The sequence below is a fragment of the Rhinolophus sinicus genome, linkage group LG03, assembly GCF_036562045.2.
Source record: "Rhinolophus sinicus isolate RSC01 linkage group LG03, ASM3656204v1, whole genome shotgun sequence".
NCBI classification, from domain to species: Eukaryota; Metazoa; Chordata; class Mammalia; order Chiroptera; family Rhinolophidae; genus Rhinolophus; species Rhinolophus sinicus.
The window spans coordinates 147835459-147861218 of NC_133753.1; the positions used below are offsets into that span (position 1 = coordinate 147835459).

General features: G+C 36.5%; 1 protein-coding gene across 1 annotated transcript in view; it reads right to left on the reverse strand.

Moving 5' to 3' along the window:
* MSH3 (mutS homolog 3) overlaps window positions 1–25760 on the reverse strand; it is a 143459-nt gene that overhangs the window by 83343 nt on the left and 34356 nt on the right. The window contains exons 9-12 of the mRNA XM_074328782.1: window positions 21219–21331; window positions 18427–18541; window positions 11300–11384; window positions 8752–8861 (exon numbers count right to left, since the gene is read on the reverse strand). Of these exons, the coding sequence (XP_074184883.1) occupies window positions 8752–8861; window positions 11300–11384; window positions 18427–18541; window positions 21219–21331 (423 nt within the window). The remainder of the gene's footprint in view (window positions 1–8751; window positions 8862–11299; window positions 11385–18426; window positions 18542–21218; window positions 21332–25760) is intronic.

Genomic DNA, 25760 nt, shown 5'->3' on the forward strand with positions numbered 1-25760 from the left:
TGTGTTACACATTAAATGTTAAATGGAGGAAATACATAATATTCTATTACTTTGTCATTTAAGCCAGGGTTATAAATTAGAAATACAACCATTAGTACTCCAAACATCTAAGCGTACCAAAATAAAAGTCATTTAATTATTCAAGACAATTAACTATCACTAGAAAGTAGTTAACGCTATAGAAAATTACATGAATGTATAGTCGACTGGCAAAGACCTATTTCCCAACACTAAAAATTTTCTTAACTTTAATTATTTATGTGATTTAAATGCCAAGAATAAACTTAGCATGCTTAATTCTCTTAAGCAGTTTTCTAAAAATCTAATTTGAATTATAAAAGTATTTTTTTCAAATAATTTTTATTAGGGAATATTGGGGAACAGTGTGTTTCTCCAGGGCTCATCAGCTCCAAACCATTGGTTGTCCTTCAATCTAGTTGTGGGAGGGCACAGCTCAGCTCTAAGTCCAGTTGCCGTTTGCAATCTTTAGTTGCAGGGAGCACAGCCCATTATCCCACGCGGGAATTGAACTTGTAACCTTGATTTTGAGAGCTCGTGCTCTAACCATCTGAGCCATCTGACCGCCCCCCCAGAAGCTCAGCTGCAGCTCATTGTCTTCAATCTAGTTGCGGAGGGCACAGCTCACTGGCCCATGTGGGAATTGAACCAGCAACTCTGTTGTTCAGAGCTCATGCTCTAACCAACTGAGGCATCCAGCCACCCCTAAAAGTGTTCTTAATTTGCTCTAATTGTGGTATTAAGCTATATAATAAGTAAGGTAAGTATTTTATTTTAGGTACAAAAGCTTCCACTACTTGCATCTCCTTCACCTCACTAGATTATACCTTGACCAAATTAGATTAGAAACTCCTTGAGAATAGGAACAATGTCTTGCCATCAAGACTGAATAGTACATGGGGGCAGCCAGTTAGCTCAGTTGGTTAGAACGTGGTGCTCTTAACAACAAGGTTGCTGGTTCAACCTCCACATGGGCCACTGTGAGCTGCACCCTCCACAACTAGATTGAAACAACTACTTGACTTGGAGCTGATGGGTCCTAGAAAAACACACTTAAAAAAAATGACTGAATAGTACAAAATTTTAAAAAGCTATCTTATACTATTAAGGGAAAGAAGCAAAGTACGGAGTACTGTGTATATTATGCCCCCATCTATGTAAAAAGGGAGGGAGGGACATATATTCATATTTGCTTTTTAAAAGAAAAATTATTTGGAAGGATACACAAGAAAATAATAACCATAATTATCCAGTAGGAACTTGGCAGATGTGGGATAGGAATTAGAAGCAAACACTTCAATGTATATCTTTTCACATTTTTCAACCCTAGAACTATGTGAAGGTACTGTTATTTAAGAAATTTCAATAAGTCCATTTTTTATGCTAAAAATGGTACAATAGAATTGAAACAACAATACAAAGGTAAAGGAAAAACAGTCAAATCTAGCAACAGACTGGTAGGTATTCACTAAACATTTCTTTATCCATAACAAACATTTGTTAACCTTCCTTGCAGTAAAGTGAGACTATGAGAATGATTTCTAGCCAGTGAGATATGAGTAGAAGTGATATCTGCCACTGCAAGACCTGGCTCATAAAAATCAAAAAGATATCCTTCATGCCCTTTCCCCTTCTACTGGCTGCATGTCAGTGCCCACCTGGACCTCAGAAGTCAGAGGTTTAAAATTGAAGAGCCCCTGAATTCCTAAGTGCCTATGTGATGGGAGTTTCAGCCCAAGACCATGGATGCAAAGAAGAAATCAATTCCCACTCTGTTAGAGCCATTAAACTTTCTGGGGTCTTTTTGTGAGCAGTGAGTTTCTCTAACCAGTGCACTATCTTTAGGGTAACAAACATGTTCATGTGTATGTACTTAGTCAACCAGAACCCGAAGCTGAGCTTATTCCTAAGTTTCCAAGGCATAGTCAAGTTTAGAGCATTAAATAAAAGAGAAAGGAAGGGTGTGATCCAAGCTCAATCACATAAAATGACAGTGTTCAGTTGCTAATGGTTATGTCATTTTAAGAGACTCACATGAGGACTCTACCTATTCACCAGGGTTCTTACACTTCTCCTCACCATCCTGACTGCAGCTACAGGCAAAAGGTGAAATACAGGCAAGGGCGAGATTCAGGAGAAGAACTGACTAGGACAGATCCTGGACAACCGACAACCTAGGCACACAGCCTCATCACTGGAAGCATCCAGCTGGGTCATCTTATGACTGTCTTCAATTTAGGGCGGTATAATATTCTAATGTATAACTAGCTAACAATTTATTTTTCTATTCTCCTACTAATAACTAGGTTGCGTCAAATTTTCTGCTATTATAAAGACCACAACTATTTTCTTGACCACATAATTGATGCCAGAAACCACACTAATCCTTTTGTATACTGTCTCATTTGGTCCTCACAATACACTATGAGGTACGTATAATAACTTCCATTTTACAGGTGAAGAAACTGAGGTGTATAAAAGTTCATAACTTGTCCAAAGTGACACAACTAAGTGAGGGGGTAAGAGCTAAAAGTGAAGTCTCATTAACTCCAAAAAAACAAAAAACAAAACAGAACAAAAAAAACAAAAAAACTTGTGCTTTCAAATGAGCCCCTATGTGCTTGGCTGGATGATCTTGGATAATTAACCTATCTCAGTTTTTCTCATCTATGAAATGAAGCAATAACTATCTCCGAGGATATCTGAAAGAATTTAATAGACATAATACAGATTTTTTAAATGCAGCACAGTTAGACACTGGTTTCCGGCCCCGCCATTTTCTTTACACTCACTTGATCCTTCCTGAGCTTCAAGTTTTGTGCTTCTCCCATACAGACTCATTTACAAAGTAACAGCTCTTAACTCTTAGACCTCAGCCCTTCCCTCTTTTCACCTTGGCTACTGCTCTTTCCTCAACTCTTACATATGGACCTCTGTTCCTTTCTACCCAAACATTTGCCTTACTTACTTTTTTAATATCAGTGTTTCTTTTTCATCCCTAAAATCAATCTAACATTTTGCATAAGTACCTTCAGCTGAACAGATACAGTCCGAAAGGTTTTTCAGAGAGGATAGATGGACAATTTTTCAGAGTACTATACTATAGGCACAAAACTGCAGAATGTCTGCAATCTACAAAATTCAGTGGTTCTTTATAGTGTCACTTCAGATGTTGACTAAATGTGCAGGACATTTACATGATAATCAAAATACTTGTTCCCATTCAAGAGATGAGCACATTCAATCTACTTGTGCCAAAATGAGGAAAATTTTGAAATAACTGAGCCTATCTGTTACAGTTTGAATTGTATTCCCAAAAAATACATGCTGAAGACCAAACCCCCAGGAGCTCAGACTGTGACCTTACTTGGAAATAGGGCTATTGTAGATGCAATTAGTTAAGATGAGATCATACTGGAATGGGGTAGGCACCTTATCCAATATGACTACATTCTTATTAAAAGAACTCCATGTGAAGAGATAGGTACACGGGGAGAACACCATGCAAATGTGAAGGCAGAGGTAAAAGAGATGTATCTACAAGCCAAGTAACACCAACGACTTCCAGCAAACCACAAGCTAGGAGAGAGACGTGGAACAGATTCTCCCTGCCCTCTTAAAAAAACCAATCCTACTGACACCTTGATCTTGGACTTACAGCTTCCAGAACTGTGAGAGAAATGTATGCTGTTTAAGCCACCCAGTAGTACTTTGTTCCCCCTAGCAAACTAAGACACTATCTAAGTCACCCAGTATGGAATTCAAATTCTACAGGTATGATCTTAAGAAGCCATAGGAAAATCATAATGTGCCCAAATAAATACTGACTCATATGTGTTTAGAGTTATGAGTTAGACCTTAAAACTACCTATGCCTAAGCCTAAGATGGAAGACCGCCCCTTCCTATCACCCAGCCTGACTTCTTTACTAAGTCATATGATTCTCTCTGAATAACTTCCATCTACTGTAATTCCACTAGGGGTTTGACAAAAATGCAAGATGTTGCCAAATCATTTTTTCCAGTGTTAAGTACAATGTTTTCATACCTGACCAAGCAATTATTCCACTAGCAGGGAAGAAATGATTTCTCAGAATCATTTCTGAGAAACTAAAACAAGGAATCATATAAAAGAAAGCTGCTTCTTCTAAAGTTCTTTTCAAATCAAGCTTTTGTTAGAAAAATAAACTTTCCATACATATGTGTGCTTTTATTTTCAAAGCCTACTTAGAACACTAAGATTTTCAAATGGATTCACTTGTTCATAATTTCTTGATCATCTATTATATTCAAATCTCCGTATGTTGGGGGAGGTAGTAGAATGCTGGACAGAATTAAGAGGAGTTAACTTTCTACAGAAGGAGAAAGAAGAAAAAGAAAACTTCTGAAAGGAGATATCCGAGTTAGGTATTGAATGATTCACTTTTTATAATTCATTCAATATATACTTGTCAAATGCTTGTTATAAATGAAACAGTTTAGTGAGACAGATATTAAATAAACACAGACAAAACAAATGTCAATCATAATAAGTCCTACATGTTATCAAATAATTATACAGAAACATACGAGTTTAGGAGGTCAGAGAAAACCTCTCTGAAGAGGTAAACACTTTTAAGGTGAGACCTAAAGGGTAAGGAGTTAGACGTGTAAAGATTGAGGAGAAAAGGAGAACATTCTAGGTAGAGAGACCAGTGGCCGTGAAGACAGTGAGATGAGAAAACGCTTTGGGATGCTCAGGAACCAAAGGAAAGCCAGACTGACCAGAGGAGAAGAACGTGTGAATGCAGGGGAGAGTCAGATAGAAGAGCCATGTTGAAGAATTTTCATTTTATTGAAGCCCAATGGAAAGCCAATGAAGAGTTTAAGGCAGGAGAGTGACATGGTTCAGTGTGGGTTTTTTTTTAAAAAAAGAGATCAGTTGGGAGGTTATTGCAGCAGTCCAAGTGAGAGCTGATGGTAGCTGAGACGAGGGTGATGTCAGTAGAGATGGCAAGACATGCATACTCTGCATATATGTTAGAGGTAAAAGCAATAGGACTTAGAATTAGACTAGATGTGATTGTTGGAAAGGAAATGTCCAGAATGACTCCTAGGTTTCCAGCCTAAGCAACTTGTTAGGTGGAGGTGCTGATTCCTAGAATAGGGAAACCAGGAGGAAGAAGAGGGTTGAATACATTAAGTGTGAGATGTGTGTGATACACCTATGTGTTTCTGAATTGAATCTGAATACATTATAAGCCTAGAGAACAGAAGCGAGTAAGGACCAGAATACAAATTTGGGAATCACTGACATTTTAATTTTTATACTCATGGGAACAGACAAGAGGGGTAGGGTAGGAGATACTTAGAAGAGAAGAGGAGGTGAGGGGAGGATAAGGGAAGGAAGAAAGCTGATGTCCTAACAGGAACTCCCCCCATTGAAAGGATACATAGAGAATGAACAGCTAGCAAAGGAAACTTTCAAGAAGCGGCCGGCAAACTAGGAAGGAAAACAAAAATGAGTAGAAGTTTCCACTTCAGAAACAAAAGAAGAGTGTAGAAAAGTCCAGAAATAAATTACACCTCAGTGTGTTGTAAGAACTGTAAATAGTAGGGAGCAACATAATCGAATATACATTTTTTAAAATATCTATGGGTAGTACAGAGCAGAAATAGGGAAGGGCAAGACCAGGGGATGGAGATGCTTAGCTTCCTCAATAAACAAAAGTACTTTCATGTAAAGACTTTTATCCGACTGCCTAAAAAGTAATTTAACAAAAAGCCAGGGGGACATATTACTACTTTTGCCAAAGATTCAAGGTTTTCATTGTTGATCAAATTTGATCAAAATAATTCATCCACTAGAAGGGGAAAAACATCTCTCAGAGTCTGCTTCATGGTTAATAATCTGCTATTCTGTATGTGTGCGTGTGTATGTGTACGTACACACACACACACACACACACACACACACACACACACACACACAGCTGCATTCCCAAAAAATCACTGTCTCACTGAAGGAAATGCTTTGTTTCCAATCTGTTTTGCCCACTCAAATTGAACATTTCCTAAAGCAGAGATGTCCTAGCAGATGTGTGGCTGCTACAGATAATGGTGACAAATTGTCACCAATGGTGACTCATCACCAGTGAGTTACAGAAGACGCCATGACCACAGATAAGATCCTAAGTTGTGCTGAAAGTGAGAAGAGGCCCCAGAGAGAACCCTGGGTAACATCAACATTTAAGGTTCAGGTAGAAGAAGAGGTGCCAACGAAGGAAAAACAGAACTTACTTTTGTTTCATATTTTAAAATATGCAGTAAGTTACTGAATCTTGAATACTTCTAAGATGAACAAATCTGCCTTGGAAATTAATATTTTGCCTAAAATATCATTTTAGAGAATCATCCATACTTTTGAAAGTTTTCTCCTCCCCATCAATATTTACAAGCAGAATTTGCATTTTCAGGTCTTTTGACAAAACTAATAAAGTACATATGGTATACATATATGTATATATGCATATATATATGAAAGATTGACAAGACCACGTCAACTCAAAAAATCAGAAATTCAAAGATAGAACCTCAAAAAAAATGAATTCAATATAATTTATTTAACTTTAAAAGGTCTTAGGACTGACTGATGGCTTACCAATGTGCAATATGTTTATAAGAAGCAGCCAGAGAACTACGTTAAAGGCTCTTCTTGCCTAAAATTAGCAGAGCCGATAAAAAGTATCAATCACAAAACAGAGGAAAGGATATACTATTTATAAAAATTTATGTGGTTTCAGTAAAGTAAAATCTAGTCTCTATTATCTAAGCGAATTCTTTGAATCAGTAAGTACAGGGTAAAAGCCATTTACACTTTCTAAAAGTCACTAGTAAAATTCTGTACCAACGAGGCCATTTTATAGAAAAAAAGGTGGTAGGAGTGAAAAAGCCTCTGAAACTTGAAATACTTGGTCCTAGATTTATGAACTGTGGGACTGCCCTGGGAGCTAAAATAGGCTAAAAATACAAAGATCTTAAGGGATTTAAGAGAATTCATGGATGACTGACAAATAATGGGCTCTTGGAGAACTTTGGAAGATCTGTCTTATATTGCTAAGTTCCCTTGTCACCAATTATGTGTTCACTATAGAAGAAAACCAGGCCTGAAACTAACGTTTTGCTGCCAGTGTCAGAGACAGAATATTAGCCTGGATGAACCACTGACGTGATCAGCATAGCACCTGTGTCACTTGAAAAAAAAGAAAGAAAAAATAACACAGTAAACATATAACTGACCTGACTAATCAGCTGAAGAATTTCTCAATGTATTTGTTTGGAATAGGTTGCAAGTGCCGTTAAGATTTAACTGGAGTTCTTGTGTAGTGGATTTTAAAGGGTGAGGAAGATGGAAGTTTTAAAACTAGGACCTACAATAAAAGGGGCAAAGGAAGAAGTTTTGTGCATTTGTTTTCAGCTGTCTAAGTGTTGGGCCGGTCTAAAGTCCACACTTGGAAGCATCAGTATTCACGGCATGGCTTATTTTCTCTCATCCTTTCTTGGAAGGTGGGATCCCAAGAGATACAGGGCTCCTTCCACCCCTAAAATGCATACATGGCCTACTGAATGTATCTCAAGTTAATCTTGGTTCTACAAAACAAATCTAAGACTAGAAATAAAAATTTCAATTTACATGGAAAAGTCTGCTAGTGAGTCTGTTTCTAGCAAATAAAATAGTAAGAATTGCTGTGGATGCTTAGAAAGATGTCTTTCCATCAGCCAGAATGCAACACGCCTTAGACTGTTGTGAGCAGAAAGCCATCTTATCTGCTATTGCTCCACAAGGTATCCTTATTTCATTTGAATATTGAACCAAAGCAGATATTTCCATTTGCAGAATTTTTGCTTTACATAGGCAGTGTCCCCTATTCGAAGGTCTTTATGGTCAAGAAGGGACATCGAAATGACCCACTAAAGGCTGAAGTGATTTGATAATGATCATCAAAACAATGTCTTAAAGCTTATTACTAACACTAATAACAACATCTGCTTTTCTTTACGGAAGATGACTATTTACTAAGCACAGCATAAAATGCAGCCAATAGTGAGAACTTTGCGCAGGTTAAGAGAAATGCACATAAAACCCCTAGTATAGTGCTTGGTATGTAATAAAGGAGCTCCTACTTACTCATTCTACTGTCTTAAACATTTCATACCTGACCACTCTTTCGGATTCCTGCTGATACTGCTTTAGCTCCAATCCTCAGAACCTCTCCTTGAACTTGCTAACTTGCCCCTACCACCATCAGCACACTGTCCCCTCTTACACACCAGCCCAGCTCAGACTCCATCACTCCCATGCTCAGAATCACTGGGTTAACTTCCTCTGACTACCAACTCCTCAGCCTCGCCTGCAGAGCCCTCTACAAAAGGCAGCACCCATCTCTCCAGCCTCCTCCCTCCCTACCTCCTCATACTACTGTTGATGCAGACAACATGGATCACTCACTTTCCTTGGACACACCCCTTGTCTTCAAACGTGCAAGCAGGCTCATTAGTGGGGACAAGGAAAATCCTCACGATAGCTCACAATATTAAACAATCTATTACCAGATACAAAATATAATCTTCCCCAATTTAAAACTGTGTTCTTGTAAGTCATGGTAACCTTGGTTTTAAGGAGGGCAACATACCTTTAATTTTACAACATTATATAATTTCAGAATAGATACACACACAAAAAATATTCCCTTTACCTTAATTTAAGGAGTGGCTGGGTCACCCACTTCTTTAACTTCCGTCTCCCAAATGAAGTTTTAGTATGGTCTAAAACCCAAAATAAACTTCCTTTGGTTTTCATATCAGTCTAAGAAAGACCAGAAAACAAGTTTTATTAACTAGACAATTGTATTTGTACCAAAATCACTCGTTGCTTATGTGCCGTAGTTATCTATATACCCCAATTTTAAATGTTACACACCTCACATAAAGTACGGCTCATAACAAGTGTTCATTTAATGTTTGATGAATGAGTATGCTATATAAAATATATACAACACACAAACACACACATATGTACACAATATATATTGATATTTTGTGCAAAAAAGGGATAGTTTATGTGTCATTTTTAGTTAACTAAGAAAAAATTATTCAGAAATCGCTTTCGAAACATGTATTTGTCCTAAGCATCTTAAAAATATAATTCTATATTTGCCTACCTTGGGAAGTACAGTGACGATAATTTAATTTTCCTTTAGCATCAGTATCTTCCACTGCCTCAGAATTACTGTTCTAAAAACTGATGCTCTCAGGACAACACTGAACGATTAGAAGGTACTGGAGATAAAAGTGAACTTGCACTGTACTCTGGGAATTTACCCTGGAAGCGTTTTATTTTAGTCTGTTTTAGTAAATCCTTAGTAAAAGTTTATTTATCTATGCTTTGCTATTTGAAAAGTAGCCATTAACTAGAGGTGACAGCTCATTTTAACCAAAGTTTCATTACCATACAGAAAGTCTCTTGATAGGTTTACATCTTATTTGGAACATAAAATTGAAATTTTCACCTGACTTTTGGGGTTTTTTCCAACTATTTGTTTTCCTTCAAATCATCAAGCAGGTATTTAGAGAATACCTCTCCATGTGCCCAGCTGTATGACTGGCGAAGGTATATTAAGACATGGTTCCTCCCTCAGGGCACTTACATCCAAGTTGGGGAGAAAAGACTCATAATTGGGACACAATGCCATCTGGCAGAAATCAACGATAAAAGGTAAGACATACGCTCCCCAGGCCTGAGGAGTTTAAAGCAGAGCACACATGGAAGCTAGTGTCACGGAGGCTCCCTGAGGATGAGCCAGACCGGCAGCACCGCCCCTTCTGCAACAAGAGCCCAAATGGCCTGCCTGTGTTAAAGGGTCCCAGGAAGAGGTCAGTGGAGCGGCATCGTGTTCCAATTACCTGGCATCACTGGAGAAGCAGGCTCAGTCAAGAGAGGGGGTGTGGGGGAGACACCAGTCCTGTTATACCTCCGCGCTGCCTGACACCCAGCCCCTCCTCACTACCACTTGCCATTGCCCATCGGTATGGGAGGCCAAAGCTCCAGTGCAAAGACAAGCAGAAGATGTTAATTCTCAGCTTCTGTTTCTACAAGGGCCCACATCTTGATAATGAAAGGATTCTGAAAGGGTATTTTGATGACAGATGATTTTTGCCTCAGGAGTCTGATTTCGGAGACTCCACAGTAGAATGACCTGAACAGGAAGGATGTGGCCAAACAAGGAAAGCTGGGAATGCCGGCGCTGTGTCTGCAGGCTGACTGACATCGTCTCCATGCAAGAAATGTACTTTTATTCCTATTAGCTTCCTATCATTGGGCTATATAGAGTTGATGAGAAAGACTTGTGGGAAAGATTCTCAACTTCTGGATAATGGAATGAGAAGATAAAAATGCTATTGAATGCAAGTAAGGCTGACTCTAGTACACAAGGATAGCTTAGAAGAGGGAAAAGCTAAATGAGAGAAACTAGTTAGTAATACACAAATCCAGGAGTCAGGAGAATAAATTCAGCATTTACTATCATTCATAACAGTAGTAAATATTCCCGAAGAGCTTTAAACTGTCTGACGCAAATAGTTCAGCTTCTACACTACTTCCTCAAATGACTTGGTACTGCTTTTTATTTCTATGCTTTTATGTTATGATAACATTAGTTTTACAATATAATACCTCAGATTTCCAAGTGACGATTTAATAAATGAAAGCAATAATGTTAGTGTCTCCATTATTTTCCTAATTCATCAATAAAGGACAAGTAAACAATGATGAAAATTTGTGAAGCAAAATATTACACATATTACAATCTAACTGAATATCACAGTACCTTGTTTTACATGCTGCATAATGAAATAAGACTGCAGACATTTCAAGAACAATCAAAGGTATGTAGAAAGAGTATACTCAAGCAGGCATAAAAAATCCACTTGATATTAATTTTCAAAGATGATACCCTTCCAAAGGAATATGTGATACAGAATGATCAGGAAGAGCATTTCACTTCAATCATTAAAAAGAACAGCTCGAAAGCTCCCAAAGTAACCTCACAGAAGTATTTTGTACTGTGTTTGATGCTCCAAAAAGCCAGCCGCTGCAGTTACAACTAATAAATAGATAACAGATAGAGTGGTCAGTTAATGACAATATTATTTTCATCTACACTTCTAAGAACAGACTGGTATCTTATTCCAATTTTTTTTTTTCCGAAACCATTTTGAATCAACTATCCCTTATGTTTACCTGACCTGATTCTGTAGGATTTCAAGATTCCTTAATGTTGTTCCACTAATGGTCATAAATTCCATTTCACCTGAGAACTGTTTAAAATTCCTGTAAAAGAATAAAAATATGAGGCATGATGTAAGTGCATAAAGAAATTTTAAAAACTTATTTAGGCACTAGACATATTTCAGTAACATTATGAAAAAAGTTAGCTCTTTGATAGGGAATCAAACCAAAAGAAGTGAAAAGAATATTCACTGGGATATTGACTCCCATTGATGCTGATGACGTTAAACAGAGTGATGGCAAAATAAGGATAGCTGCTCTCAAACCAAAAACAAGAACAGAAAGTTAAGTAGTGCCAACAGTTTTTGTTGTTGTTGTTATTTTTACATTTCCAGGAATAGAACCAAACACAGTCTTTTATCATTGGCAGAGCACGTGGTATCATCTTCAGAAAAAACTATGCAATTAGCTAGAAAAATATGTCAAGATACTTTAAAATTGTCCTCTTTATTCTTTAGCATGAGATCATTTTTGAGAAACCCTTTAACAGCTTTTAATCAACATTCTGATATATGCAACAAATGTTATTTACTCTATAATTAACAACACATATTAATGGGGCTAGTGTTTTAGTAGAGTATAAAACTGTAAAAGTACCAGAAATTATTTCCTTAAGTTCAAAGAATGCACATGCTGCTTATATCTCTGTAGCTATCCCAAACTAGATTAAAAGTTCAATGAATTTCATATAGACTTGCGTATTGAGTTGCAATGTGATTAATAAATGTATGCACAACTCCAATTTTGTCCTTATTAGTCTTTCATGTTAAAAAGTATATTAACCAATGCATTACTAATACAGAAATTCAATTTCCTTTATAAGTCAATCCTTTGTTTTTTCTATCAATAGCACCTATAGACTTGATGGCCTAACGGCAAGAAAAACAATGAATGGCAAGTCACTAAACTATTTGGAGGAAAAGCATGAAAGTTTGCATTATAAGTCTGACCACACTTATCACAGCTGTAATAAGATTTAGATAAAATCCAGCTTCCCACGCCAGTTGGGGAAACAAGGCCTCATCCAGGAACCTAGAGCCTAAAATCAGAGCCCATGCTCATTGAGAGATGCTTCCACTTCTAGATGACTCCAACTAAAGCTCTAGGGCCCTAAAAAAGACAGCACATTAGGAACGTTGCCTAGTAACTGAACGGTGTCCTTTGGTAGTGTAATTTGTCTGCGACAGGTTTGTCCTAGCTTCCAAAGGATAACTTGTTAATGATTTTCAGAGGGAAGCAGCTCCAACACTGATTGATAGCAAGTGCATGTAGCCCTTTTTCTCCTTCTTATAGCAGTTAACTTAATTTGCCTTGCATTACAGCAATTTATGCTCTTCGGCTACCTTATTTAATAGATCTTAGCTCCTTGGAGGCAAGGGTTACTAATGTCTTATACCTTTGGTAGCACCTGCAGAGTCTAGCAGAAAGTAGATGCTCAACAGAGGTCTGCTATCTTCCCATAGGGAAGCCAGTTTGGGTTTGCTTGTTTTCCTTTGAGTCATAAAGTTCAGAAATATCTGTGAAACACCCAGGGACAGTAATAAAACACTATCTTCAGAAGATTTTGTAGGGTCTCCGATGGGCACTTGTCTTATTAGGGAGACAGCTTCAGCGATGGTGTAGATGCCTGACCACTGTGCTGTACACCTGAAGCTGAAGCTGAGTAATAATGAATGTCAACTGTATGTGACGTCAGAGGGGTAGTAGATTGGGGGCGGGGGGTTATCACTTTGAGAGGGGTATAAATGATAAATGTCTATTACATTGTTTTTGTACACCTGAAACTAATACAAAGAAAAAGGAAAAACCATATCTTCAGGAAGAAATAATCACGCACTGATTAACCGTGAAGCTGACAGTTATTCATACAACTTCATGGCCAAAAACCGAAGCTGGAAGAGCCGATAGCCTAGACTCAGGGTTGGCATCTAACCAGGTCCTGAGTATTTAGATATTACATCATTTACTTCTACTCCTGTTAGTTGGGTTTAACCTACACAATTAACACTTGAGTACCATAATCAGACACAGACTCTAGAAGGATGCTTCCTTGGCATGAAACACTAATCAAGAACCCATAATCCAACTGCCTTTCCTAAAAACACCTCAGAGCTGCCTTTATCTTCCATGCAAACCCGAGGTATAAGACAAATGAGCAGCATTAAAATGTGTAGACTGTCCAGAAATACTGCTCAGTTGCCTTCACCCTCAAAAGTGCTTGTAAACCCAACAGTCCACATCCTGAGGAACCGTGTCTTAAGTTTAGGATTCCGAAAGCATCCCCTGTTCCACCAGTTATCTGAGGGTTTTGTCACCTAACTCCAACCAAAAGTGAAATTCTGCTCCCACTATGCCTCGAGGGAATCTGTGAAGCAAGGCACTATCAGAACATCAAGAAGACCAAAAATGAGAATTTCACGGAGCTCACAGAAGAGTTTACATAATGCTGTAGTTCCTGCTTGCTTAAAAGTATCGACACATGTGGCAGAATTTTGTCTGGGCTAACACACAACCTGGTAGAGAAAGGGCTGGAGAAGCGCAGAGTCCTCACTTACATATCATTACTGGAGGCTCCCAATATCTACAATATCAAAAAGAACCTAGTAACTCTGAGCAAACAAACTGACTAAAGTTAGCTCCAACACCAGACTGTTAGTGAGAACAAGTATAGGCATACCTCATTTTGTTGCACTTCAGATGTTGCTTTTTTTTCCTTAACAAATTGATGGCAAGACCATCCACCAGCAGAAAGATTATGACTCGCTTTATTATGACACTCATTTTATTTTGGTGGTCTGGAATTGAACCCACAATAGCTCCAAGATATGCCCGTATTGGCTCTTTTCTTATTTAGTATTAATGCTGTGCATATGGTTTTTTGTTTGTTTTATTTTTGGTTTTTGCCCTTACTGAACAAGCCATCTAAACCTCGAAGTAGAGAAACAAAGAATTTCTTTTAAACTGACATCTGCATTGTTTTCAGTAAAAGAGAGCAACCACTGAGCACTATTAGACTGATTCCTATGGAACAATAATCATTGAGCAATGATAAGAACTAACTTTGCTTTTGGGTTTCCCAAATGTTTGGTTGATAATGTATTCTGATGTGTATATAAGGGAGTAGAAAAATCTTTTGTAATAGTAAAAAACTAGAGACAACCTAACTGAACATCAACAGGGTAACAGTTAAATAAATTTTGATAAGTCCAGATTACTGTACACCTATTAACAGAAATGACTTAACAGCTATCTGCACTGATATGAAAAACTATCCATGATATATTGCTGATAGAGGGGGGAAAAATCGTATGATCATTCTCATCTCTCAGCAGGAATACTGTAAGAGCTTTCTAAATGGTCTCCCTGCTTCATCCCTGTGCCCTATAGGGTGTTCTTAACAGAACAGCCAAAGGAATCAATTGTAAACTGTACATAAGATCATTAGATTACTTTGCTTAAAATCCTCCAACATTCTCCAACTCCCTGAGAAAAAGTTCAAGTCCTTAAGTCTATAATACCCTGCACAACTTGCCTTCCATCTCCACTTTAACTCTGAGTTCACCTCCTAATATTCTCCCCCACAGTAACTCTGTTCCAGCACCTAGGCTATTTGTTATTCCTAAACATACCAGGCACTTAAGTTGTGCTTCCTGCTGTCTCTGCCTGCAACACTGTTCTTTCACATGTCCAAATTTCCTTCTCAGTGCCTATTTCCAGGAATTACATACATTTTTGGTTGTATCTGCAAGCATCCTTAGGAATTCAATGGTATATGATCACTGATCTGAAATACTCAAATAATTCTGAATTATTTATTCTTTTGGAAGAAGCCCAATATTATTGTTTTCAAATGAACCTCATAAACAATGTCTGGCTAGAATTAATGCTGTGTGAACCTGGATAGAAATATAATAAGTAACATGGGAAAATATTTCATTAGTATTTTAGACAACAAAAAGTCAAAGGATGCTTATTTCCCCTCAAGTTTCATAATGGGAGGAAATATACTTACTACTAACTTGCCAGAGAAATTTAAGACGCTGTATCATTCCTATACTACTTTAAAAAAAAAAAATCAATCTTTCTGATTTAGATAAAGGCAGTAAAGGTATAGACCTTACCTGAAAAATCAACCCCTTACAAAGATCCTATTTAAGTAATATTTGAAAACGGAAACAAAGCCAAAAAATGTACCTTGTTACATATGAACTCGATGGTGAAAAAAAGTTGTCTATGTATAGTTTTCAGAGGTCACACATTTACCATTTTTCTAATCTTTTGGTGGTTAATTATTTCTCATATATTTAATTTTATAATATTATTATAAATTTTAATTATTATAAACTTCATTATTACAAAACTCTGGTTTTATTGTAGATTCCCTTCTACGTGATTTGTAATTAAACAAAATGAATACCTTTGCATTCATAAATGTTCCAATAAGGACACTAGAAAGGAAAATAAAAAGGTTTATAACGGGTCCCTAAGACCACTGCCAGGTTCAATGATTCACTAGAATACATAGGGCTCAGTATATAGTCGTACTCACAGTTACGATTTATTACAAGCAAAATTTGCCCTACTAAAACCTCACTTAATCCATCCTTAAGATCAATCCCTGAAATGGTATATTTTCCTCTAACAACCTAAAATTCTATTCTAAAGGCACAAAGACCTTTAAATAAAAGTAATCAAGATTTTTATGAAATATGCAGCAACTTTTGTGAGACAATTTGCAAAACAAAACAACTAAATTTTCCCCCAATAGCATGGCTCTTAAAGTACAATCATACCTTATGCTGCTAAATTTTCAAAGTAAGACAACTGAATTTTAAATACAGAAGGAGAGCATTCATGTTTTCCAAAGTAATCACTTTGAGAGGCTACATTCTTTTTCCAAGATATAAGAACTGTGGAATTACTCTTTGGGAATTAGATACAGAGTCAAATCACATGCCACCCATATAACATCATCAATCACATTTCATTTTTAAGCAAAACAACAGCACCTGTTGGATCACAGTTTTTATTTTTCTTGGCTCCCAAGGACATTTTGGGATTTTGCAATCAAATCCATGCTCACAGGATGAATTCCTTCCTTCTTTCTTATTAATCCTGTATTTACTGTCTGCCTACTAGGTGCTGGGCACATGCTGGGTAACATACAATGTAAGGGCCTAAGATTTGGGACCTCTGTATACCTTTTGTGTCTGGCTCTATGGAATGAGAGGAGGCGACGACCCAACAGGCAGGTCTGATACATACTAAGGCACGAGCAGATCCAGTGCCCTGACCGCTCTCCAACAATGCCACCAAATATAAGTTCAGCTTCACTCAATTTATCAAGTCAGGCAACTTTAAAATAAGCTATTTTAATTTCAGTACAAATAAACATTTTATGTTTTACTGTTTAGCATTATTTTCACTTTGAATTTAATATGAGGAGGACACGATAATGTTAACAGACCCAAATCCATCTACTTCTAAACATGAGAGCCTGATTTTAGAAAAAATCAATTTCCTTACTCTAATATTAGCACTTCATTGATTGGTGATGTATGGACAGAAACGAATCTTAATGGACAAGCTATTTAGTCACTAGTTCAACCTCAGGTAGAGGCTCCCTAGCCTGAACAAGTCAAATGATAGGCAGCTTTTCATCCTTTCTTTATGGGGATCCAACACAATCAACCATATAGAATGATCTCTGCAATAAGTTTCCTATTACCGGAGCTTAAAGTGGAATCCAATGAGGTACAATGCCAGGCTGCTACTTTTTAATAAAATGCTTCAGCCACACTAAAATGTATAGAGATGAATATAGCACCCAGGTTAAAAAATAAACATCAAGTAGAACCTCCCTGTGCCATTTCCCCCACCAACTTTTATTTTTTCCCCCTCCATCCCCACTAAAAGAAACCACTCTTCTGAATTTGTTGTTCATCATTTCCATGCCTGTTTTATACCTTCTCTATATATGTATGTATTGTTAAGCAATACACCCTACTGTTTCACATGTTTCTAACTTCATATAACAGTATGTACTCTGTGTCCTTCAGCAATTTGCTTTTGGGCTCAATATAATGCTAATGGATATTTTCTAATATTGATATGTATAACTCTAGAGTCCATTCATTTTCATTGCTGTATAACATTACATTGCATGAACATAACACAATGAACACACTCTCCTGTTGATGGACATTTAGATTATTTTTAAATAGGACAAAACTCTTCCAAAGAAATTATATTCTGTTCTATGCTAAATAACAAGAGAATACACATCAAAAAACGCATTATAGAAAGATTCCCAAGTGAACCTGCCTTTCTTCCAATCTCTCCAACAATCTCCAACCAGCACCACCTCTTTCTTTCTCAATTCTTATTTGGCCATTTTACTAAGATAGCTCCTATCTGTCCACCTACCTCAGCAGAACAGGAAGTAGCTTACTTATCCAGGATCAAAATTATGGAGGGTAATTCTTCACAGAGCCAAAGACAAAGGGCTGGTGAAGGTGGAATATAGGATGTCAAGAACATTATCCCACTGCCTTTTTTCATTCCACTGGTTTTTAAACTAGTATTTTCCTAGAATATCACTTGCCAGCTTTTAAATCTCTGAACTCTACAAAGTTAATCACTCTTTTAAAAAGCTGTCTATGTTAATAGCTGTCCTCTTTGTCTCCAACTTTATGGCCTATGAAATAAGAACTGAAACCAAGAATAAAAAAGGAAGTGAGGTTTCATAAAAGCTTTTTAATACCACTTCTTAATTCCATTCTTATTACTACTTGGCAATTAACTGTGCTTTAGAATAAAGCACCGTTTGTAGTCAATGCTACAATACATTAAATAGCTATCATGAACACAAATTGACGAATTCTTAAGAATTTTACCAATATTTTTACACCAATTAATATTTTTAATATTCTTCACCAGCACACAATTCATCGATCCCCCTGAACAGAGAATCCTATCAATAGCAGGTAAACATCTCTGAGAACAGTACTTACCAAATTCAATTTAAGAAATGTTTTTAATATAACATCACCCTTTTTTTTTTCATTTTTGAGAACTTACTTACTTGGGTTTGGAAAGCACCTTTTCCAAGTTAAATTCTTTCAGGTATCTTATCATGGCAGCCAAAGAGCAGATCACAGGCTTCTCCAAGTTAATGATGCCAGAAAAACTTTGAGAACCTAAAAAACAGAATATGTACCTTCATTAGGATTATTATTCACTATTATTAAAAACAAAATTTAAGTTAAATAAAATTTAGTTTACAGTTATTGAAATAATAATTTAGATAGTTCCTAAAACTGCCCTTTGGGAAAATGTAGATTACAAGTACCTGGAGCATGGGAAAAAGGGCATTTTCTGACAGTGGAATAAGACTTTTTGGAAAGCAATAGAGAAACTTTTCAAAATGTAAAATGTGCATCTATTTTGACCTAGAAATACTCCAAAATGTTGTCAAAGATGTGTAGATAAGGGAGTAGAAAAATCTTTTGTAATAGTAAAAAACTAGAGACAACCTAACTGAACATAAACAGGGTAACAGTTAAATAAATTTTGATAAGTCCAGATTACTATACACCTATTAACAGAAATGACTTACAGCTACTGCACTGATACAAAAAACTATCCATGATATATTGCTGATAGAGGGGGAAAAGTTGTATGATCATTCTCATCTCTCAGCAGGAATACTGTGTAACAGCTTTCCAAGTGGTCTCCCTGCTTCATCCCTGTGCCCTATAGGGTGTTTTTAACAGAACAGCCAAAGGAATCAATTGTAAACTGTACATAAGATCATTAGATTACTTTGCTTAAAAATCCTCCAATACTCTCCAACTCCCTGAGAAAAAATTCAAGTCCTTAAGTCTATAATACCCTGCACAACTTGCCTTCCATCTCTGCTTTAACTCTGAGTTCACCTCCTAATATTCTCCCCCTCAGTAACTTTGTTTCAGCACCCAGGCTATTTGTTATTCCTAAACATACCAGGCACTTAAGCTGTGCTTCCTGCTGTCTCTGCCTGCAACACTGTTCTTTCACATGTCCATGCGGCTTTCCCACTTAGCTCCTTCAATCTGCTCAAATCTTTGTTCAGGTGCCCTTTTCTCTGTGAAGCTTTCCTTTACCATCTCATTTAAAAGTTCACCCTCTTCCATTCCTTATCTCTTCACAGCACTTATCACCTTCAAACAAACTATCTAAATTATTGTGTTGTACATCTCCTCCCATTAGAATGTAAACCCCAGAAGGGCAAGAACTTTTGTCTGTTTTATTCTGTATTGTTTGTGTAATTAATGCCTCAGACAATAGGCATTCAATAAAAATGAATTTGAAAGAATAAATTCAAGTTATATTAAACAAATAGACACAATTATATATGCATGTTTATGTGTATATATGTGGATTTTACATTAAAAAATCATAAGAATTTGAGAGGAGGGACTTTAACTTTTTTCTTTATATACAACTATATTTTGAATTTTTTGAAATAGGCATTTATTACTTTTAGAAATTAAAAATTAACAAAATACCCTCTACAAATCAGTAATACAAAATAACTTTTAATTTTAACTATAGTTTTTTATCAAACCTAGGTATAAATAAAGTGTTAACAAAACCCTTTCCTCTTCTACTGAGAATTTCATCTTTTAACTTTCTGTGTCCTATAGGAAACCTGATAAAGACAAAGTATCAGTGTGTTCCGAAGTAGCATTGCATATGGTAAAAATTACTCTAAAATCAGTAAATTGCACCTGGACTAGGAGGAAATTACAAATACCTGATTCCAGAATTTTGGCATTCCCTGAGAGTACACTGACTCGTTGAACTTGGCATGCCCTTTGTAGAAATTCCAGCAAGTGATATGGGTTCCTGCAGGATATGGGGCTTCTAAGCGAGGGCAGACCCTGCACCCACCGGATGAGAGGTTGTTTTTTTTTTGCAGTTGAGCCCTCACTGGGGGAGAGAGGAAACTTAAGCGCTGATGGCTCTGTGGATTACTACAAAGACCACTGAGGACTACTCCCAATAAGAGAGCACATGCCCTGCCAACAAGCTGGGTTTTCTGTCCTATATCCTTCTAAGTGGATTTGATGACAAGAGCAGCTTATGGTGGTCTTGTGACTTAGTCTTGTCTTTAGATGAATATAAGACAATGATCCCTTGGTGATATCTCAGCCTGGAGTCATAAGTGGGGGTTACACTCTCAGACACTCGATTCAATTTGGCCAAGGCACCATGAGATTAAAAGGGATGGGAAGAGAAATGCTAACAAGACATTGATACCTAGGAGGGAGCTGGGGAGGCTGATCTGTCTATGATCTAACAGAGAAAGCTCTGCAGCATGTGATAAGGGATAAAAAACGGACTTTAACATTAGCTGGATTGGAAGGAACGAGGGGTATGGACCAAATCAAGCACTGCTAACTGGCTGAGGGAATATGAATTAGACAAATGAGGGTTACCTAACATGTTCAGACCGTGTCACTAATATTCTGGTATTTAAATTCTGGCACTCAACCTGTTGAAATGCTACCCTTCATCAGATGGATCCACACAGTCTATAAAATTGCAAAGAAAAAAATGGGCCATATTGTAAGAGAAACAGGAAGGAAAGCTAGTCAGTAACTAACTCCTTACACTCCAATGAATATGTCAAAAACATCAAATTACATAACTACAAAGGAAAAAGCTGCACTGGTGACAGAGTGCAAGAACAATGAACTCTTCCCTCTACTTCTTTCAGTTATTTGTTGGTAACTAGTTTTCATTAAATTGAAAGTCAAATCTTGCACCTTTATCCAAATTTCAACTCAGGTAAATTTGAGGACATATGGCTAACACGTACAAAATATTTACCTTTGATGTCAACTACATCTTTTGCATAAAATTCTGTAACCACCTGGAAAGCATGGCTATATTCAAAATACATGTTATCCATCCTTTCTACTCGAATTCTGTCATCCCGAACACTGAAAGAAAAAAATGAAAATTTCAACAATAATTTTCCATAATCCTGAACTGTCTGCATTTAGGCCTTTGCCTGACAATCAATCAATCAATCAATCAATCAATCAATCAATACTCATTCCTTATTCTCTCCCAAGTAGAAGGAAAAGAGAGAAAGAGCTAATAAAGTTTCCCTGTCAAAAGGCCTCATTTCATAAAATATAATTATTACTTTTAGTACTGGTGTTTTCCTATCACCTAGCACATTGTGAGCACTTTATATATATTGCTATCAAGAACTCATTGAAATTAGGGTCCATTGCTTTAGTAAATACAAAACGGAGAAAAACGGAAAAGCATCATTGTAATTTAATTGCTTCATTTTTTAAAATACTCTAGCAACAGAACACATCATCCAGTAATTCTTTCTTTGAAGTGGCATCTATATGACTGGTTGGCTTTTTGTTAACTCTATTTCTACCACAGCCTCCAGTCAAATATAGTAAATTCCCCTTAGGTCACCTCTCACTATTTAAAGTGGTTCTATCGTTTTTTAAAAAATTATATATGCATGTACCTATATAATTATGTAAGCCCATAAACATATCATCTATGCTGGATAGTACTTTTTTTTTTTCTGTTTTGTTGGCTCCCCATTCTCCCTTCCTTCTCCTCTCCTTATCACCTCACTCCCAACCCATAGTAATGGCCGAGGATGAATCTTCATTTTTTTCATGTTTATATGATCATATACAAGCATACTGTACACATACATATTCATAAATGTCATTGTTTTATAAAAATGCTAAACAAACAAAAAATGCTATCACTTTGTACTAGCAATAACTAAGCAATAACTCTTGGAAATCCCTCCATATAAAGTAATATAGCTACAAGTCATTCCTTTTAATAGCTAAAAAATATTTCATAGTATGTAAAAGCCATAACTTATTCAACCATTCTTTATTATTGGATATCACTTGGTATTAACATTTTTTCATGTTGCTTAGAACATTTTTATCTAACAAATAATAAAACATTACAGATGTATAACATCCCATTATTAAAGATGGCATAATTTGTCTATTCATGTCTTCTGTACCTAACAATAACATTCTGTAATTTTCTACATGTTTTATATAACTGGTTTTGCTCACACTTAGATATGTTAAGATTAATACTACTGCAAAGGGAATCTTTTCTTATATTGTATTTATTAAAGTGTTATCATTGATGTACATGAACCTATCAATTTTTATATGTAGCAACTGTACTGAACATTAATTGATGCTCTTGAATTTTCCACAGATACATTTATATCATCTGTAAAAAAATAAAAAAATTTTGTCGCTTCCTTACAATTTCTATTCTTCATTCTTTTTCCTATCTCATTATACCACTGGCTAAGACGTTCAGAGCTCTGTTGAACATCTAACAGGCATCCTTTGTCTTTTTACTGACACTAATGGGAATGCTTCTAAAGTTTCAACTGGTAAGTATAATGTTTACCGTAGGTTTTGGAATAAATGACTTATGAGCCTAAGGTTTGGTAAGCTTCCTAGTTTTTGGAAAAAAAAATTTAGCATAAAGGATTACTGAATCTTACCTAATGTCCTTTCTACATGTGTTAAAATGATCATGTAGTTCCTCTCACTTAATTTCTTAATATATTATTCATATTTTCTGATGCTAAATGATCCCTGCATTTCTGGGATATATTAGCCTTGTCATGATGTTCTGTGATGTTCAAATAAAGTTATAAACCTGATTTCTTAGTGTTTTAGGCTTTTTCCTATAAATCTGCGCCAGCATACCTACCTCCAAAGGCTTTTTCAGTTCTACTACAATACTAGGCAGGCATAAGCTGATTCAGGAAGAAATCTAAGAGGTAGGATTTTCTGCCATCTGTGGTGCTGAAGGATTCTTCCACTTTAATCCACCAGAGAGGGAGTATCAAACTACTGCAAATCACTTACCAATTTTTATCTTCCTGTAGATTCCCTTAATACCTGGATTTTTAGAAGCCCACAGCAAAGTTACTATTTAGCAACTCAGAAAGCAATGAATGACCTTACATGAGCTCCACAGTGTTTTTATACAAGTTTCTAGAATGAACACAAGAAGCAGCTGGTAACTCAATTACTGTTCTAATTAAAAGTTTTGTTTGATAAGCAGATAAGGATTTAGAAACCCATTAAATCTGATAAAATGAATTTGTCAGTTATCCTTGAGGCTTTCATGAAAGTATTACACAGTGTTAAATTCATTGTTCTGCAATCTGTATATTAAAAATCCTCATGCAAACATTTTTTTCACAAACTGCCTGGTTAAAATCTCCTATCTGTGTTTTCCTAGATTTCTTAAACACTGAAAAAAGTTATGGTACATTCAAATCACTGTATCTTTGAAACAAAAGTCTATTTGAAACGCTGTATACGTAATGAGCAATATCCAACCAGAATTTTGTCAAACTAGACTTTAGTAAATTTCTATACATTAAACACAGCATGTCCATCTTAATTTCCTCAAACTGTAGTCTGTGGAATACCTACATCAGGGTCATGTGCAACATACATTAAAAGCATGGATTCCACACCCCAAATGTGATCAACCTCAACTCAGCAGGAAGTTAGGGGACAGGAGGTATTTTCATTTTTAACAGGGTTTTTAGGGTAATTCACAGGCAAACTACAGACTGAAAACACTAGTCTACATGAACAATACTGGCAGCAATCACAGAACTAGGATACAAAGCAGAAATATAAATCTTCTCCAATGATAGTCTAGGTTTCAGCTGCCCTATTAGAGAATATTTTTCACCAAAGATAGTAAAGACGTCAGCTATCGTCAAATAACTGACCTGAGTCTAAAAAAATTATGCAAATACTTTCCGTTTCCCACCCTCTACAGAGGCTGTCTGTGGCCCCGGGCTGAAGCCTCCTGAATGGAGGGGACGCTGGACAGAGGAAGCTCTCCTCCCTGGGCCATGGTAGCGACTCCCCTTCCATGCTGGATGGGCAGAATCACTTCAGAATGTGAGTTTCAGTCATGACACGAGGTATGCCAAACTGGACTGTATTAAAAGAAGAGTTTTAATTTTAAAAAATTCTTTTCACATGTGACATGGCTCTCTGTTGCCAAATATATTGTATTTGAAAAATTAAATGGTGATAAAACTCTCAACAAGTGTGGAGCCCACACTAGAAAAAAGACAACTTCAGACCCAGTAACACCTTTCATTGTCAATTTGGACATAAAATTGGTGACTCTCTGGTGTTGAATAACAGACCACCTACAAAGATTTTGAACTAACATTCAATTGTGACCAACAAATGGCAGCTTACCAATTTTATCATCTATGCTGACTTTAGAAACTGTAATTTTTATAGACAAAAAGAGCCTTATTGAAGGCTTTTGCCAATCTACTCTAGGAAAACTCACAAGGTCTCTTCTTCTGACAGCATACTTACTGATAATATTAATACTAATTGAGTTCCAAGCTTCCTGGCTGAATGATTAATGCTCTCCTTTGAGGACAGAATGCAATCCAGATCTAGATTGAATAAAAGAGACTATGTAACATAGTTACAATGTCTCTACCTTACAATTAGTATGAAATTAATTTTATCACTGCTTATAGTAGAGAACTATCCCCATTAGAAGACTAATAGCTTTATGTGAAATTATAATTATAAAGACAACCACTATTAACTATGTGGTCTAGATTAAGGACATGTGGCCAGGGAGGAGCCGTCCAACAGAGAAAACACACGCAGCTCATAGCACTGGAGGCCTCTCTGGCTAACCTAGACCTCGGCATAAGCATCTGCTCCACAGACACTGTGCTTAGGGGCCTCCATGGGTGCAGAGGCCTTAAAAAAAACAAAAACAAAAAACACAACCACTAGAACAAAAATATCAGAATAACCCCATAAACAGCAAGGAAAATAGACTACATTGTGAAAGGATCTTTCAAAGATATAAAAATAAAAAATAAAACAAAATGCTAAGGACAAGCTAACATCAAATCTACATATTGACAAATGTAGGTTTGCTAAACTTGCCTATTAAAAGAAAATTAAACTCAGATTGGATTACAAAGAGAGAAGAAAAACCCTCAATGCTACAAATAGGAACACAAATTAAAATAATTCTGAAAGGTTAAAAATAAAAGGATGATTTAAAAAAAAATGCCCAGATGAATAAACTAGGTAAAGGCAAATACATTAAAAGAAAGCATGGGACAAGATTTTATTACCAGGCAAGACAGAATTCAGGACAAAAACATTAAACAAGACAAAGAAAGGAAAGGTACTTTAGTGGGGAGGGAGGTGGTAGATGAGGGTACAGGGGATCAAATATATGTTGATGGAAAGAGAACTGACTCTGGGTGGTGAACACACAATGTGATATATACCGTTTCCCTGAAAATAAGACCTAGCCAGACAATCA